Source organism: Panthera leo, chromosome B4 (assembly GCF_018350215.1).
Source record: "Panthera leo isolate Ple1 chromosome B4, P.leo_Ple1_pat1.1, whole genome shotgun sequence".
NCBI classification, from domain to species: Eukaryota; Metazoa; Chordata; class Mammalia; order Carnivora; family Felidae; genus Panthera; species Panthera leo.
In genome coordinates this window covers 77388709-77404734 of record NC_056685.1, presented here as the reverse complement: position 1 = coordinate 77404734, position 16026 = coordinate 77388709, and the positions used below count along the sequence as shown (strand labels likewise).

Genomic DNA, 16026 nt, shown 5'->3' with positions numbered 1-16026 from the left:
GAAATATAAGTCAAGGGGATAGAGACTAAGCATCATTTTTTTCTTAATCGTTAAGCAAAGTCTGATATGGGGACATTTGCGCAAATATTAAGTGGAGGAATATGTATGTGGCTTGCTAGCGAACATGTTTTAAGGAAAAGGCCCTGAGCTGAGAGCATGATTGTTGAAGGAACTGCAAGGACACCAGTGGTCCAGGGTAGTTAAAGCAGAGTACAGGAGGGGAAACGTAGAAGGAAACAAGATGACAGGATGGAGGGGAGGTTGACTTAGAAGTCAAAGAGACATACATAACGTCTATTCTGAGTGAGATCGGAAACCAGAGTGTCCGTGGCAAATGACATATAACTTGACTTCTGGGTTTTCGTTTTCCCCATCTTAAAAATGAATTGCAAAGTTGTGAAGATCATAGACCATGTAGGAATACTTTTGACATAAAACACTTAAATCAACCAGTCAATACGTATTGCAGTACTCAATACATTGCATTTTCTTCTCTATACCTTGCGTAAGCTGCAGCATGTCATGCTGCTTAAGACTAAGCTCCCATGAGTGCGCATAAGGGGGATTATGTTCTTTAGGCATAGGAGAGTGGTCCCGGAGAAAGAAAAAGCGGAGCTTTAGATGGAGATTCGTTTAGTCATTGAAGATCTGTAGCTGAGGTTGTCCCTCTTCCTGTTTAAAAGGCTGCAGCGGCGCCCAACTCGCTCTCCCAGGGTCCACTGCAGCAGAGACACCGCCTCCAAAGCCTGTTTGCCGGCGACTTTCGGCTCTGTGTCTGTCGCCGCCTTCAACTCCCGGCATGCCGCGGGCGTGGGGCCGACACGTAGACTCCATTTCCCAGCATGCCCCGGGGCTCGGTCAGGACGTGCCGGCGCCTATAAGAGCCAGAGCGCTGCGGCCGGAGCCTATTGTTAGCCGGAGCCGGGGCGGTTCTGGGCGTCTGCTACCGGGGGCGCCTGAGTTTGCTGGAGCCGCCCGCCCTCCGCCGCCTGCCGGCCGACCTGCCCACCCGCCCTCCCTCCCAGCCCTGCCGCCCTGGGAACTCCCCGACCGTCGCCGCGGGCCCGGGACTCGCTATCTCCTCTCTCCTTCCCACCCGGGCTAGGGCGGCGGCGGCGGCAGCGGGGGCGGCAGAGACCATCACGGGAGGAGGCAGCTGCGGCGGGGCCGGTAATGGGCCTGGGGGTGCGGGGCGGAGGGTGCCGCCTCGTCCTTTCTCGGGATCGGCCCTCGGGCGGCTGTGGAGGAGTGGTCAACCCAGAGCTGCGCGGATGGAGGGGTCAGAAATGAGGGAGGCTCGGACGGGAGCGGTCGGGGGGCGGGGAGCCAGGGCGCCGCTGGGAAGGGAAAGAGTCGGGAGAGGCGTGGGAGCTAGGGGCACGGAGGACGCGGGCCCGAACTGCGGGGGCAGCTCGGGGGAGACCGATGGGCGGCTTGGAAGCTGGCAGGATTGCGGATGAGGGTTGAGTTCGGAATGGAGTGGAGATGATGTAGGATGGAGGGAAGTGAAGGAAGGGGAGGGCGAATAGAGGAAAATGTGGGAGGAGTGGTTGGGAATTTGTGAGTAGCAGGCAGGAAGGGATGAGGAAGGCTGGGCAGGGGCTGCAGACGATTGGAATGAGCGGGAAGGTTAGCAGGAATCAGAGAAATGGGTTGGGAGCTGAAGGGTTCAGCAGGGGTGTCCATTAAAGGGAACTGATGCCTTGACATGCCCTTTTCAGCTCTGGTTCCTGATGTCTCCCATTTTTCTGGCGTTGTGGGGGAAAACGAAAGCATCACTTGCCCTGGTTGCTAGCTCGATCGTTTTTTTCACAGGCCCAAACACGCAGCTGACTGCCATCCATCCCTTTTAGTGCCATGGTCTTGATTTATTATTTTTTTTTGAAGGGGTTAGAGTGGCAGCGTGACACGCAAACCGTTCTTCAATATGAAATGTTGGAAGTTATCCCCGAGAGACACAGTGTCCTCTTGTCCTGCAGTTTTCAGTTTAAGGGAAACCCATAGTTGATTCACATTTTCATTTTCTTCACTGACTTTACATCTTGCTAATTTCCAAGCCAGGAGGATGTTGGTGTGTGCCAGAGTTATCAATGACTGGATATCCTTGAGGGTTAGTGGTTCCTGCAGCATCACGTTCCTCATCTCCCACAAAGATCTTGTGTTCTCCATACGATGGTAGTTTAGACATGGAAAGCCAAATTCTAACCTTGTGTCAGCGAATGGGGGGGGGGAGGGTTGGAGGGACGCTTCCTTAAAATACCTAGTTTAAACAGTATGTTTGCACTTAAGCACTTTATATGTTCATAATCCTGGTAATCACAAGGACACATGGATCCAAGGAATTGATAGTATTTGAGAATCAGCTGCAATATCTTGTAAAAGGAGAAACAGGGTCGGTCGTCTTATTCAGGTTTATCCTAACAATTAGCAGCAAGCCTGCCTTCCTCTAACCCAGCTATGGAAGATAACCCTGACGATCTTACCAGAGATTTTTGTCTCTTGACCTTTAGTAGAAGGTTGGGTTCCAGTGGAGTGGGGAGGCTTTCTCCCATGAGATATACCTTGTCTCGTCATTTTATACTCATTTAAGAGAGAGGCCTTTGTTACCTAAACTTGGCGAATACACTCTGAACCCACAAAATTATTTCTGGACAGTCCCTCTTTTGCTAGTCTCATAAGCTGTTTTGGTTTTGGGGGGAGTGATAGGAATCCTACAGACGTGAAAAGGCTTAGATCTAGTACTAAAATGCACATATGCTGTAGATCTTGATTTGGTGCTAGCCTAATATCTTCTATATACTCTGGATATGAGTTATTTCATATACCTTTGAGAAATACTCAGACACACTTGAGAAAAGACCATAAGGCAGAAGTATGTAGCCAGAAAGTATCAGCTGACCTTTCATTTCACTGTCATTAAAAAGCTTTTATAGAGGTTTGCATTGTTTTCTCCAAAAGCATTTGTTGTTTGAGTTGGTCATTTTGACAGTTAACTGTCAGTTATGACCTGCATTTCCAGTCTCACCTTCATTATTTCTGTCTGGGTTTAAGTGCTTGGAGTGTAACTTAAAAGTGTTTCTCTTATACACAGGCATTGATCCTTTGCCAATGAATGGTTGAGAGAGGTGGGCATGACTGATTTCTAATTGTGGTTTGAAAAGAGGTTGATTTGATGAACTGGAAAGTGTGGAACCTATTCTAGTTGCTTCTGTTGCAAAGAAAGGTCTCTTCAGGCCACTGTGGGAAGTGGATGGGAGGTTTGTTCTTGATGCCCAGGGAGTATCTTTGCCTGACAAGTCGAGTTCACACCAGAGTTGGGTAAGGAAGGCTGGGTTGAAATTTAAACTTCTATTGGTTGTCAGGACAGAGTTGATGGATTTTGTGTGTATGTATATGTATATATATATGTGTGTGTGTGTGTGTGTGTGTGTATACAAATACATACATGTATGTATTTGTATATATAAATATATGTATAAAATGGAGTGAAAAAGTGACGCAAACAGATCCTGGGTAGTGTTAGGAGAGCTAAATCAGTATGCACATTATTTACACATAGAGCCATAGGTTCAGATTATTCTCCGGCGTTTTAAGGAAAATATCTTTCTCCTAGGTTTCACATCCTTTCTTTCTTTTCCCCCCCCCCCCCTCTTTCTTACCTGCCTCTTACGATTGCCCAGAAGCCACTCTTCCAGAAGTGGAAGTGGGGAAGACCTAGAAAAAGGGGCGAAGGAGAATGGAACAAGTAGCCAGCAGTTCTCGCTGCACCAGAGGAAGTGCTACCCCTGAGGGCAGCTGGGTTAAGACAGCGAGAATTTTAATAATAAAGATGATTTTGGACCAAACCCAAACTCGTGCAGGGCATAAAGAGAAATATTCAAAGGGAGCCCCCAATACTGGAAGCAAAGGGACACTGGAGGAAAGACCAGGAGCGCACAGTTTGCTTCTGGTCAGAGATCCCCCTCATGCTTCCAGGCTGAGGAAAAGGCCACCTTCCCAGTAGCAACACTAAAGATACCAGTTAAAACTGAAGCTAGACTGAGGCCCTTTCTCAAAAGAGCAGACTTTCAGCTCAGTCTGAGTTTTTATGTGGTTGATAAGATTTTTAAGTGGGGAAGAAAAAACTCGGTTCAGTGGTCAACGGTATTCTTTCTCTCTCTTTTTTTTAAACATCACCCACATAAATTCTCAGTCGGAAAGATTACCTCCCCATGTCGAATGCAAGGAAGAAATTTGTTAGTTAATAGGTATCTTTAAACCCAGCTGAAGTCTTAGCCCATTAAAGAGTCCTTGGCGCTCTCCATTCTTAATATGTGCAAGGAACGTGACCTCTGATGGTAAGATCAGTAGCCCGAAGAACCGAATCGATACTTTGGGCTCCTTTTTGAATTTCATTACAATTCTTATCAAGCACTTGGTTATTTTTTTTTTTCCTCCTGGCCAAGTGTATTTCAGGAATGTGCTTGTCTAGACCTATGATGGCTGAGGTTTCCTAGGTACATCTTGTGACTTGAATACAGAATTTTGATGAGATCTGCACAGAGAGATCAGGAAATCTCTTCGCTAAAGTACTCATTAGGTCTGGTTGACTAAGTAGAGCTGATCCAGGAGCAGGCAAATTGCTTCCGAGAGACTCAGTCCAGAAAAACAGCTCTGTAGCAGGCAGCTTTTGACACCACAGTATATTCTGGGTGGCTGCTCTGCAGTAACGCAGCCCTGTCTTTCTGGGCAGTGTTGTTATTCCTGCTGCATAATTAGCAACTAGTGAGATCATAGTCTGGGGAGATTCTGGCATTACTGAGGCAAAGCAGGGAGGCTTCGTATCGTCACATGTGGCTCCGGCTCTGACAGCATTTCTGTTTCGAGCAGATTCATATTCTTGGGAACTTAGGTCCAAAGATGGAGAAGGAGAGAGATCTGTACCTGGGAAATGGACTGTCCCTCGTGTGGCACGTTGAGAACACTGCCTGCCGTATTGACTTTACCAGAGTCGATTGTCACTTCTTTTGCTATTTGTTTTCCCCTCGCTGATTTCTTTACAGGGGGCTAAGATTGTAAAGCTAAGTTTTCCTCGCACAGGGGATGATGGCAGACCAGCCGAGCCCTATTATATGGAGCTATATGAGATCGGAAAAGCTTCTGGGTTTCGAAGGCAGTGCAGATTCTAATCTTCAGTCCATTCTTTACAACCACATTTGATCTTTGTAGGAGGCCGGTGAGAATCTTCACCCTTGTGAAGATCTAGGTAAAGTGTTTCCCTGGCTTCTGATAGACTGTGAAATTTGGGGCCGAGAGCAGTGTTTCCCAATGTGCGATCCAAGGCTCATTTGCCCCCTGAGATTCTTCCATAATCGGGTGTGTGGAACACTGCACTAGCTGTGGGCTCTCACGCTTCACCGTGCTCGTTGGCATATTCAAGGCCTTCAAGCTATCCTCTCATAGCGCTTTTCTAAACTGTTTGGACACGGCAGTCCTATTTCCACGTAAGGCTATTAATATCCATGGAACTAGTTTATTTAATGTACACACTTTGGGAAACGCCAGGCCAAATTTTCCCTAGGAGAAATAATTGGCTTTCGTTTAGGTTTAGGCACAGCCTAATTCTGCCTTTGATCCCCAGTCCCTCCTCCTGGCCCCTTGGGAGAGCTCTCCCGTGTGAGCACAAGATCAGCTACCGTTATCCCCGGGCTAGTGAAACCCAGAGCCCAGCTGGCGTGGAACCAAAGGCCTTCACTCTGCTGGGAAGGGTGCTGCTGTTACTCATCTCATTATTCTAAGAGTGCCTGGGACTGAAGGGAAACATAAGTAGGAGAACGTTGGCCAGAATAGGTAGAGAAATGACCTAGTCGCAAGAGACCAGACATCAGTGCTAGCTCAGGGACTTTGTTTCTTCATTTGGAGAGCCGCGTGTATAGACTTGGGAGGGAGGTCTGTCTCAGGACAGGAGTGCTGATTCCTCTTTTCCCCTGGGCAGAATCCTAATGCGCCTGGCTAACTGGTGGTGAGCAGGGGCTTTGGGGCCAACGCCGTGGGCTCCCCAAGGAAACCCCTTTGAAACCAATGGATGCATTCACGGGCTCGGGTCTCAAGAGGAAGTTTGATGATGTGGATGTGGGCTCATCAGTTTCCAACTCCGATGATGAGATCTCCAGCAGTGACAGTGCTGACAGCTGTGACAGTCTCAATCCTCCTACAACTGCCAGCTTCACACGTGAGTGAGCCCCTCTACCCCCCACCTGCACCCACACCCCCCCAAGCATCAGAGCCCATTGCAGTCCTTGCGACTGCTTCTTCTGTCCAGCTTGGGGATTTTCCCTTAACCATAATCTTCCTACTCTTAGCCCAACCTCGCTCTTTGGAGGACTTCACTGCTCTATTATCATAGACTTAGGTCTGACTTCCTCTAGCTGATTTTCCTTATGCCATGTTTTATAGGTTCCCAGGAACCTATGGGCTGAATTAAATTGAATAAGTCCAGGGGCGCCTGGGTGGCTCAGTCGGTTAAACGTCCGACTTCGGCTCAGGTCACGATCTCATGGTCCGTGAGTTCGAGCCCCGCGTCGGGCTCTGGGCTGAGGGCTCAGAGCCTGGAGCCTGCTTCCAATTCTGTGTCTCCCTCTCTCTCTGCCCCTCCCCCGTTCATGCTCTGTCTCTCTCTGTCTCAAAAATAAATAAACGTTAAAAAAAAATTTTTTTTTTAATAAAAAATAAAAAAAAATAAATTGAAGAAGTCCAGGATACTACCCTTGCCCACCCGAGTTCCACACAACTGTAGCACTAGTAGGACATAAATGCTTACTGCCTGGACAACTGGGGAAACTCCAGATTTCTTAATTCTTTTTTTTTTTTAGTTGTTTAAAATGTTTGTTTTTGAGAGAGAGAGAGAGAGAGAGAGAGAGAGTGGGGGAGGGGCAGAGAGAGAGGGAGACACAGAATCCGAAACAGGATACAGGCTCTGAGCTGTCAGCACAGAGCCCGATGTGGGACTTGAACCCACGGACCGTGAGATCATGACCTGAGCCGAAATTGGCCACTTAACTAACTGAGCCACCCAAGCATCCCCACATTTCTTAATTCTTATAGCTCAATTAATTTCTTGGAAAGAACTTCCACATGAGAGCAGGAGAGGGATAGAGGAAGAGGGAGAGAGAGAATCCTAAGTAGGCTCCATGCCTAGTGCAGAGTCCCATGCTGGGCTCGATCTCACAACCATCTGGTCATGACCTGAGCAGAAATCAAGAGTCCAACACTTAACTGACTGGGCCACTCAGGTGCCCCAGAACTTCGGATTCTGTAGATCAGAGGTTGCCTATGGACCAAATCTGGCCTGCTGCCTGTTTTTGTAAATAAAGTTTTATTGGAATACAGCCACACACGTTGTAATTGATTTCATGCTACAGTGGCAGAGTTGAGTAGTTGCGGCCGAGTTGCAAAGCCTAAAGTATTTACTATCTGGCCCTTTAAAGAAATACAGCATCCTCTGCTATAGATTATACACACTGTCCAATAGAATTTTCTCTTATGATAGAAATGGTCTAGGGGTACTAGGTGTCTCAGTCCATTGAGTGTCTGACTCTTGATTTTGGCTCAGGTCATGATCCTGGCATTGTGAGATCCAGCCCCATGTTGGGCTCCATGTTGAGTGTGGAGCCTGCTTGGGATTCTCTCTCTCCCTCTGCCCCTCTCCCCCACTTACACTCTCTCTTTCTTAAAATAAAAAAAAAAAAGTTTTACATCTGCACTGTCCAGTATGATAGCCATCAGCCGTACGTAGCTGTGAGCACTTGAAATGTGATTAGTGTAATTGAAGAGCTGAATTTTAAATTTTATTTTGAGTAACTGAAATTTAAATCGCCACAGGTGGTTACTTGCTGCCATACTGACTGAAGCTATATAGATTGTTACATCCTGAAAAGATGGCCTAGATGTCCTCTTCCCAGCTGATGTCCAAAATTAGATGTTGTGGTCATCTGTGTGGGTAAAGTCGGTCTGGAGGCAGTGGTTCGGACCAGCTGATGTTCAAGGCCCCTCCCAACCGTGCATTTATGATGTGACGATCAGAAGTTTCCCAAGGTTCAGAGAGCACTTTGGGCAACAGTTGAGAGCTTAGTTGAATGAGAAAGAACGAGACCGCCAGGCAGGCCGTTCCTGGGTTAGTAACACTGCTCTGTGCTCCCTTCTCAGCCACATCCATCCTCAAGCGGCAGAAGCAGCTGCGGAGGAAGAATGTGCGCTTTGACCAGGTGACCGTTTACTACTTTGCCCGACGCCAAGGCTTCACGAGTGTGCCCAGCCAGGGTGGGAGCTCTCTGGGCATGGCCCAGCGCCATAACTCCGTGCGCAGCTACACGCTCTGTGAGTTTGCTCAGGAGCAGGAGGTGAACCATCGGGAGATTCTTCGTGAACACCTGAAGGAGGAGAAGCTCCATGCCAAGAAGATGAAGGTGCCTAAGGGGTCTGGGATCTGGTATTTAACCGCGTTCCGAGATAAAATGGAAAACCATCTGGGTCTCTGGATTCTTTATTTATTTGTTTTAAATTTGCTGCCCTCGGCACGTAGAAATTCCAGATCTTTTGAACGAGACATCCCAGATTTGGAATCCGATCTCAGTCTGAGACACCATTGTTCTGGTCTCTGGCGGGGAGTCTACACAGGGTAGCAAAATGGCTGCCCTAGAATTCCCTACCCTCAGCAGATTTTTAAAAAGTTTAAAATGTGAATATCTACAAACATTCGAGTCTGCCACCCTTGGAATCTGAGGAAGCACAGTGTTTCAGTTTCTTGTCAAATGATCGTCTGTTGTCCCAATGCCCAGAACGGGTTTTAGATCCTTTACGTTCTCTGATAGGACCCTGCTGTTTCTATAACCCCCGTCACCTCGAGGTGATAGTCTTTTATGTGTAAATGACAGTGTAGCCAAATAGTTCTTTCACTGTGGATGGTCCCGGGCCTGCCGCTGAGGCCACGCCAGCTCTCGCAGTGTAGGAGAGCAGCGCTGGAAGAAGACCCGTCTCTCGCAGGATGGCTCTTCACAGCTACCCGTTTGCTTTCAGCACTGCCTGGCACTCCACAGCCGTGTTTTCCACCAGGCCGCAAAAAGGTCCCCCCCGAGTTCCTAGTTCCAAACTTGGAGAACACTGCTTCCGGCCCGGCCAAGTTTCTTGTGGGCCCGAAGCCTGCTGACCCATATTAAGACAGGTGGCTGCGTTATTTCCAGGGCTGCGGGTGACCCCCTGATGAGCCACACCAGATTGTGGTGTGGTCGGAGAACTGACGGCAGGGGATGTGGACTAATGATATCCCTTTCCCCCTGTGAGAGCCGTGTCTCCTTCCCTCAGTCGACTCCCAAAGCCTTACACCTGTTTGTCTAACTGGAATGACATTGAGGCGTCCCTTTCTTGTGTCTGAGGAATTCTGTCACTGACCCTATCACCTTCCTGCTGCTATAGCAACAGCTGGGGAAATAAACACTGTTCCCGTCATTTGCGACGAAGGCTTTCTTCCCTTTCCGTGGAAGAAACCCGTCTCCTAAATCCGGTAGAGGCATAGCCTGTCACAGCAGGATTCCATCCTGTTCTGTGGCCCCCCCTTGCAGGATGTCTAGGGACAGAGCTCAGCAAACTCCAGGCTGGCCGAGGATTCCTCCTTATTAGCAGACTTCGCGAACAGCAGCACTGGTGGCAGCTGGTACATCTTTCTGTGTCAAGAGAAAACCCTGCCTTTGCTCTCCCCAGGTCCAGTTTGCTCTTAGAAAGTTTTCCTATCTTTATTTAGCGCTCTTCAGGGGAGACCCTGTTGATCTCAAAGATACATCTTTTGCATGGCCCATGTGCCATCTGGTATTTTTTCCTTTTAGGCTGCCAACAAAAACAAAAAAAAACTGCTGGTGCTCTGTAGCTTTGATTATATATAATTTTTCTAATATTTTCATTAAAAAATTTTAAGTTTATTTTGAGAGTGCGCACGCGTGCGCGCGCGCACACACACACACACACACACGTGGGGAAGGGGCAGAGAGAGAGGCCCAAGCAGCCTCCATGAAGTCGGTGCACAGAGCCCGACATGGGGCTGGAACCCATGAAACCATCAGATCATGACTTGAGCCAAAGTCAGATGCTCAACCAACTGAGCCACCCAGGTGCCCCAGTTATTTTTCTTTTTAATTTTGGCCTTTCGTTCCTTTGGAGTGCCTTATTATGGGTAGTATGAATTGAGAATCTAACTTTTTTTTTTTTCTTCCCCCAAAAGAATATCCAGTTGTCCCAATACCATTTAATGCCAGAGGACTCTTCTCACTTGATTTGAAATGCCACCTCTGTCGTGTTACATCCTTACATTTGTGTGGGTTTCTTTCTATTGCATCTCTAGCTTCTTTCCCTTGAGAGGACAGCGAGAGGGAGGGTGAGGAGGAGGCCATGAGGAGGAAGCCATCCCCAGTGAAATAGGCAGGGGCGATCCCAAGGTCTGCAGAAAGGCCCCTCATCGTTGGTCTGCCTGGTACAGAAATAACAGACCAGGAAACCTCCAGAAGCACCACTGTATTTGTCTCCTCTGTCCCACCTTCCCACAAACAAACACAACAGGTGTGGAGCTTATTAGCCAGGCCTATTGCATCACGTCCCCCAGGAGCTGTTCCTTTACCAGCACCAATCTGTGGCTGTCTGATGAAGTAAGCCAGCCCCTCCAGTAGCTTGCTAGTAGCTTCCAGAGCTCTGGAGATGATGAGGTCTCATTTTCTTCACTCGAATTCTCTGGTGAGTTTTCAAAACTCATTCAGCCAGCTTGTCTTCACACTGTCCTTCCACTAAGACTCCCTTTTCTGGCTGGCTATCCTTCTTAGCCCAGAGAACCCAGATTTCTGCCTGTAGATGGTACCTTAGTGCTATATAAGCCACCCTGCCTCACATACTGCTTTTCTTTGCAATCAAAAAAGTATCAGGAGAAAGAATATGTTCTAGACCGTGGGCCGGAAGTGAGAGCTTTCTTGGGTAGCCATTAACAACTTGCTCCTTTTTTTTCCTCCTCCCAATGAAATGAAGCTCTTCTGTGTATGTAGATCATTGTTGACACTGTGAAGATTTAGGCTCATTGACAAAGACCCGGTGGCCTTGTACTACACTTGAGTGTCGTCTTCTTCCCAGAATGTGGTTTTGGGTCCTTTGGGGGTACATATTGAAGGGTGTTTTGCAATGTTCTCTATCCATCCAAGGAATATCTAGCCATTGATAGACCTTCTCCTCCCTGTGTTAGAAGGCAAGTTAGCTGAAGTTAAGGGACACAAGTCTGGGAATGGAGAATATATTCGTGGAAGAATATTATCTTCTAGGAGGGAGGATGAGACACGGGTTTTGAGAAACTTTGATCTACCAAGGTGATACCCGGTGTTGACAGGAAGGTGTTAGAACTACAGAGCTACATAAGGCTTCCTGCCTTCCTGCTCTAGGTTTATTCTCTTAAACTATCCAATATGGTAGCTGCTAGCCACACATGGCTATTTTTTTTTTTTAAGTTTATTTATTTTTGGGAGAGAGATAAGGAGCACAAGTGGGGGAGGGGCAGAGAGAAGGAGAGCGAAAATCCCAAGCAAGCACCCCCACCATCGACGCAGAGCTCAGTGCGGGGCTTGAACTCGTGCACTGTGAGATCATGACCTGAGCCGAGACCAAGAGTCGGCCGCTTAACCGACCGTGCCACCCAGGCGCCCCATGTGGCTCTTTATACTACACTCAATTAAAGTGAAAGGAAATGAAAACGTTCAGCTTCTCATTTGCACTAGCCGCATTTCCAGTGCTCAGTAGCCACACGTGCTATGAGCAGCATGGCCATTTCCATCGTCGCACCAGGTTCAGTTGGACTGTGCTGCTCTAGACACCCACTGTGAGGAGGTGCCTGCAAATACTCGAGGCTAACCTGTCCTCCCTGTCTCCTGGCAGCTGACCAAGAATGGGACGGTGGAGTCAGTGGAGGCCGACGGCCTGACCCTGGATGATGTTTCAGATGAAGATATTGACGTGGAAAACGTGGAGGTGGATGATTACTTCTTCCTGCAGCCCCTGCCCACCAAGCGGCGCCGAGCCTTGCTGAGGGCTTCGGGGGTCCACCGCATCGATGCTGAAGAGAAACAGGAGCTTAGAGCCATCCGCCTGTCACGGGAAGAGTGTGGTTGCGACTGTCGCCTGTACTGTGACCCAGAAGCCTGTGCCTGTAGTCAGGCTGGGATTAAATGCCAGGTGAGTCCAAGTCGACCTGAGAGAGCATATCTACTCTAGAGTCTGGGGGACGTGATGCGGGTACCCATGAACACGGGAGGCCGCCCGTCACCCGTGGGTGGATTCCCCGTGAGTGTGAACACTCCATAGCTCCATAACCCTCCTCCACCAAGGAGAAAACCAAGCACGGCAGGATTCCTAGGCTATGCAGATAGCAGTTACCTTTTCTGTGTTTCTCACCTCAGAGGTGATGAAGAGGCAGCTGTCCGCAAATGGGGGAACAGGGAACAGGGGTTAGTAAGTTTACCATTAGCTATTCCTTAAATATTGATTTCGTGAGATAAAAGGAAGCAGAGAGCTGAGTTAGGCCTTTAGATTTTATCTTCACTCACAGGACCTCTACCCCAATTTTGTAAAACTCAAAGTAATTCTCGGATCCTGTAATTTAGGATCAAACTTGGCCTGGCAGAGGTTAAGTCCAGGATCTTAAGTTCAGGATCTTTTTTTTTTTTTTAAGTTTCTAAAATTAAAAAAAAAATTTATTTATTTTGAGAGAGAGAACAAGTGAGATAGGGGCAGAGAGAGAGGGGGACAGGATCCAAAGCAGGCTCTGTGCTGACAGCCCCACGTGGGGTTTGAACTCAAGAACTGTGAGATCATGAAGTCAGACGCTTAACCAACTGAACCACCCAGGCACCCCTTACGTCCAGGATCTTAAAAGATGGAAGACCTCATTCCCCACCTGGCCTTCCGACGAGGGACAGGTTAGAAGGCCTAGCCCAACTGAAAAGAGTAGTACCATCCCAGAGGATGAAATCTACCTGGAACTTGTAGGATGTGGGTGCTGAGTCCTTCTGGTTGAATGGCTCCTAACCAACCTTTTGTTTCTTAATTTTAGGCAGGTAATAGCTCTAGCTGATCTGGCCAAATACTGCTTTTCAGACTGAAGTCCCTAATATATCATTCTGTTTTACAGTCCTGAGAATAGTCCTAAGAATTGGACTGTTCTTAAGACTGGAATGGAGAGTTCTAGAAGTTGATATCATAGGAAGACATTGTGTGTTTGTACATATTTGCTGATGTTATTTTATTTTTGGTGGGGGGGGGGGGGTGCTTTTTTCCTTTTGGGATCCAATAAGGAGGTAGAGTAGATCCCCTTTCTACATATTCCTGGTCTATAACTGTTTCAGAACTAAACTGGCCAACCATCAGGGAAAAATGAAGCAGGCAGTGAAAAGCTGGCCATTATTTTGTTGGAACTGTCACGATAGCACCTTAGCAAACTAAGGCACTTTCGCTAGTTTCCCTGGAATGTATGATTGCTTTGGACCAGCTAGATCTACTTCCTTTCCCACGCCTGTCGTTGCAGAAGGCACTAGGCTTGGGCCCCAGCCTTTGTCTTCTCGACACACCAGGTAAGTTCTGGGAAAGTCTGAGGCACAAAAATTTCTTCCACTCTGAGAACTGTCAGCATTCAGAGAGGTGGTCTCAGGACTTTTTAACTGGAAAGGCCCTTTGACGTGATTTTTGGCTACACTTTATTTGGAAGAGGAAACAAAGCCTTGGAGAGATACAGGACCTTCCCGAGGTCACAACTGCTAACTAATGGCTGTGCTGGAATCAGAACGCGAGTGGTCTGAAAACTACCACCTCATGCTCTTAGGTCACCACGTTGCACGTTACGCTTTGAATTAGTTGTTCCTCTTGTAAGAAGACCTCAAATCCCAGCTGCCCGTGTTTGCCAGCTGACGTCTCCTATCTCCGTTATTAAATCTGCTGGCCTCATCTTCCCTCAACCTCCTTGTCCCCTCCTCAGGTGGATCGCATGTCCTTTCCGTGCGGTTGTTCCCGGGATGGCTGCGGGAACATGGCGGGGCGCATTGAATTTAATCCGATCCGGGTCCGGACTCATTACCTCCACACCATCATGAAGCTGGAGCTGGAGAGCAAGCGGCAGGTGAGCCGCCCGCCAGCCCCGGACGAGGAGCCCTCACCCGCCGCCGGTTGCAGCCTGACGGGAGCCCAGGGCTCCGAGACACAGGACTTCCAGGAGTTCATTGCTGAGAACGAGACGGCGGTCATGCACCTGCAGAGTGCAGAGGAACTGGAGCGGCTCAAGGCAGAGGAAGACTCCAGCGGCTCTAGCGCCAGCCTGGACTCCAGCATCGAGAGCCTGGGCGTGTGCATCCTGGAGGAGCCGCTGGCCGTGCCCGAAGAGCTGTGCCCGGGCCTCACAGCCCCCATCCTCATCCAGGCTCAGCTGCCCCCGGGCTCCTCGGTCCTGTGTTTCGCCGAGAACTCAGACCACCCGGCCGCCTCGGCAGTGAACAGCCCGTCCTACTTGAACGGTGGGCCCCTGGTCTACTATCAGGTGGAGCAGAGGCCAGTCCTGGGGGTGAAAGGAGAGCCTAGCGCGGAAGAAGTCCCGCCTTCTTTCCCCAAGGAGAAGGATCTGAACGTCTTCTCTCTCCCGGTTACCTCACTGGTGGCTTGTAGCCCCACAGACCCAGCTGCCCTGTGTAAGTCAGAAGTGGGGAAAGCGTCCACCCTAGAGGCGCTAGTGCCCGAAGGCTGTAACCCTGACGAGCCTGAGAGCGAAGACTTCCGCCCCTCTTGGTCCCCCTCGAGCCTCCCCTTCCGCACGGACCATGAAGAGGGCCGTGTGGTGGAGAAAACCTCACAGCAGAGTGAGGACAGGCCCCCCGAAGATTCTTCCTTAGAACTCCCTCTGGCAGTGTGACCCGGGGATGGAGATTCTGCCTCTGACCCATTCTCTATTTATTCCCTTATTTTATCTAACACCGTTTCAAAACAAAACTGTAGAAGCAGCTGCTACGCCCATGTTATTTTATTGGGGTCTTGGGGGATGGGTGGGAAAGAATCGTTTGTACGAGTATTTTTTAAAGGGTAAACAGAACCAAGGAGACCGGTCCCAGCTGGATGTGGGGAGAGTCTTGGGGCAGAGGAGGCCGCACAGTGCTGAATACTGAGCTTTCTGGGCCGTTGGAACAAAGAACGAGGATCTCACAGGAGAAGCTGGGTAATTCGAGCAGCTATTCTTTATGTAGGGACCAGAACGCAATAATTTGAACAGCGTGGCAAAGCTCCCTTCTCCTTTCCTGAGCTCCAGGTGGGGGAAGAAGCTCAAGTTTTCTCATCGGTCACCCTGATGCCCCGCTTTGGTGCGTAACGCAGTTGGAGTACCATCTGGCCAGATCTAGAGAGGAACGGGTAGAAGGGTCTCTGCTTCTGTAGAAAACCTCCAGAATTTAGAAAAACTTAACCTGCCTTCCCTGGCCCCCCGTTTGGTAAATAAGTTAATATTTGACACGTTTGGTGTCCTCCGACCTGTTCCCCACACTGGGGATTCCTGGTCTGTAACTTGAATTCTTTCTTTCACATGTTCTTAGGTACTAGAGTTAAACTTGCCTATTTGTCTCCCCCACCCCCCTTTCTTTTTCCCTTGAAGAAAAAGCTAGATTGGCTGGGGATGTGGCCTAAAGAGCCTGAGGCTTGTGCCTGTGTAATGCCGGCTCCGTCAGGCAGCTTCAGGCCGGGGCTCACACGTCCCACAGGAGGCATATATGGAGCATTGCCTGTGTCCGAAAGAGGCAGCAGGAAAAGGCTGCTGTCTGCAAAGAAGTGGACTTGATCTGTGCCATGCTTGCTTTTTCACCCACGGTCCCCCCACCCCGCTCTGGGAGGTTTGAGCTTTAAAGGAATGCAGGACATGGCAATCTAAAGTCACCAACTAGTTTTTGTCCTTTTCTTTCTGTACTACCCTTGTGGTCCTTGGATATACAGGGTTAAGAGAGT

At 48.9% G+C, this 16026-nt stretch overlaps 1 protein-coding gene across 3 annotated transcripts; it reads left to right on the top strand.

The window, feature by feature from the left end:
- The first annotated feature begins 874 nt into the window (after window positions 1-874).
- Window positions 875-15040, top strand: CSRNP2 (cysteine and serine rich nuclear protein 2). 3 transcript variants are annotated; one of them, XM_042946543.1, is made up of 5 exons: window positions 875-1170; window positions 5975-6211; window positions 8185-8444; window positions 11935-12231; window positions 14027-15040. In XM_042946543.1, exons 2-5 carry the CDS (start codon window positions 6061-6063, stop codon window positions 14948-14950), a joined length of 1632 nt encoding a protein of 543 aa, XP_042802477.1. In that variant the 5' UTR covers window positions 875-1170; window positions 5975-6060; the 3' UTR covers window positions 14951-15040. The 3 variants fall into 3 exon arrangements, with proteins under 3 accessions (XP_042802477.1, XP_042802479.1, XP_042802478.1); XM_042946545.1 differs by lacking the exon at window positions 875-1170 and adding an exon at window positions 1180-1279; XM_042946544.1 differs by lacking the exon at window positions 875-1170 and adding an exon at window positions 3484-5245.
- The last annotated feature ends 986 nt before the right edge of the window (window positions 15041-16026 follow it).

Excerpts from the sequence above, each read along its gene's own strand:
- CSRNP2 (XM_042946543.1), top strand. The coding sequence starts at position 6,061 with ATGGATGCATTCACGGGCTCGGGTCTCAAGAGGAAGTTTGATGATGTG. Across the intron at positions 6,212-8,184 it reads TACAACTGCCAGCTTCACAC|CCACATCCATCCTCAAGCGG; the intron begins GTGAGTGAGCCC and ends CTCCCTTCTCAG. Across the intron at positions 8,445-11,934 it reads TCCATGCCAAGAAGATGAAG|CTGACCAAGAATGGGACGGT; the intron begins GTGCCTAAGGGG and ends GTCTCCTGGCAG.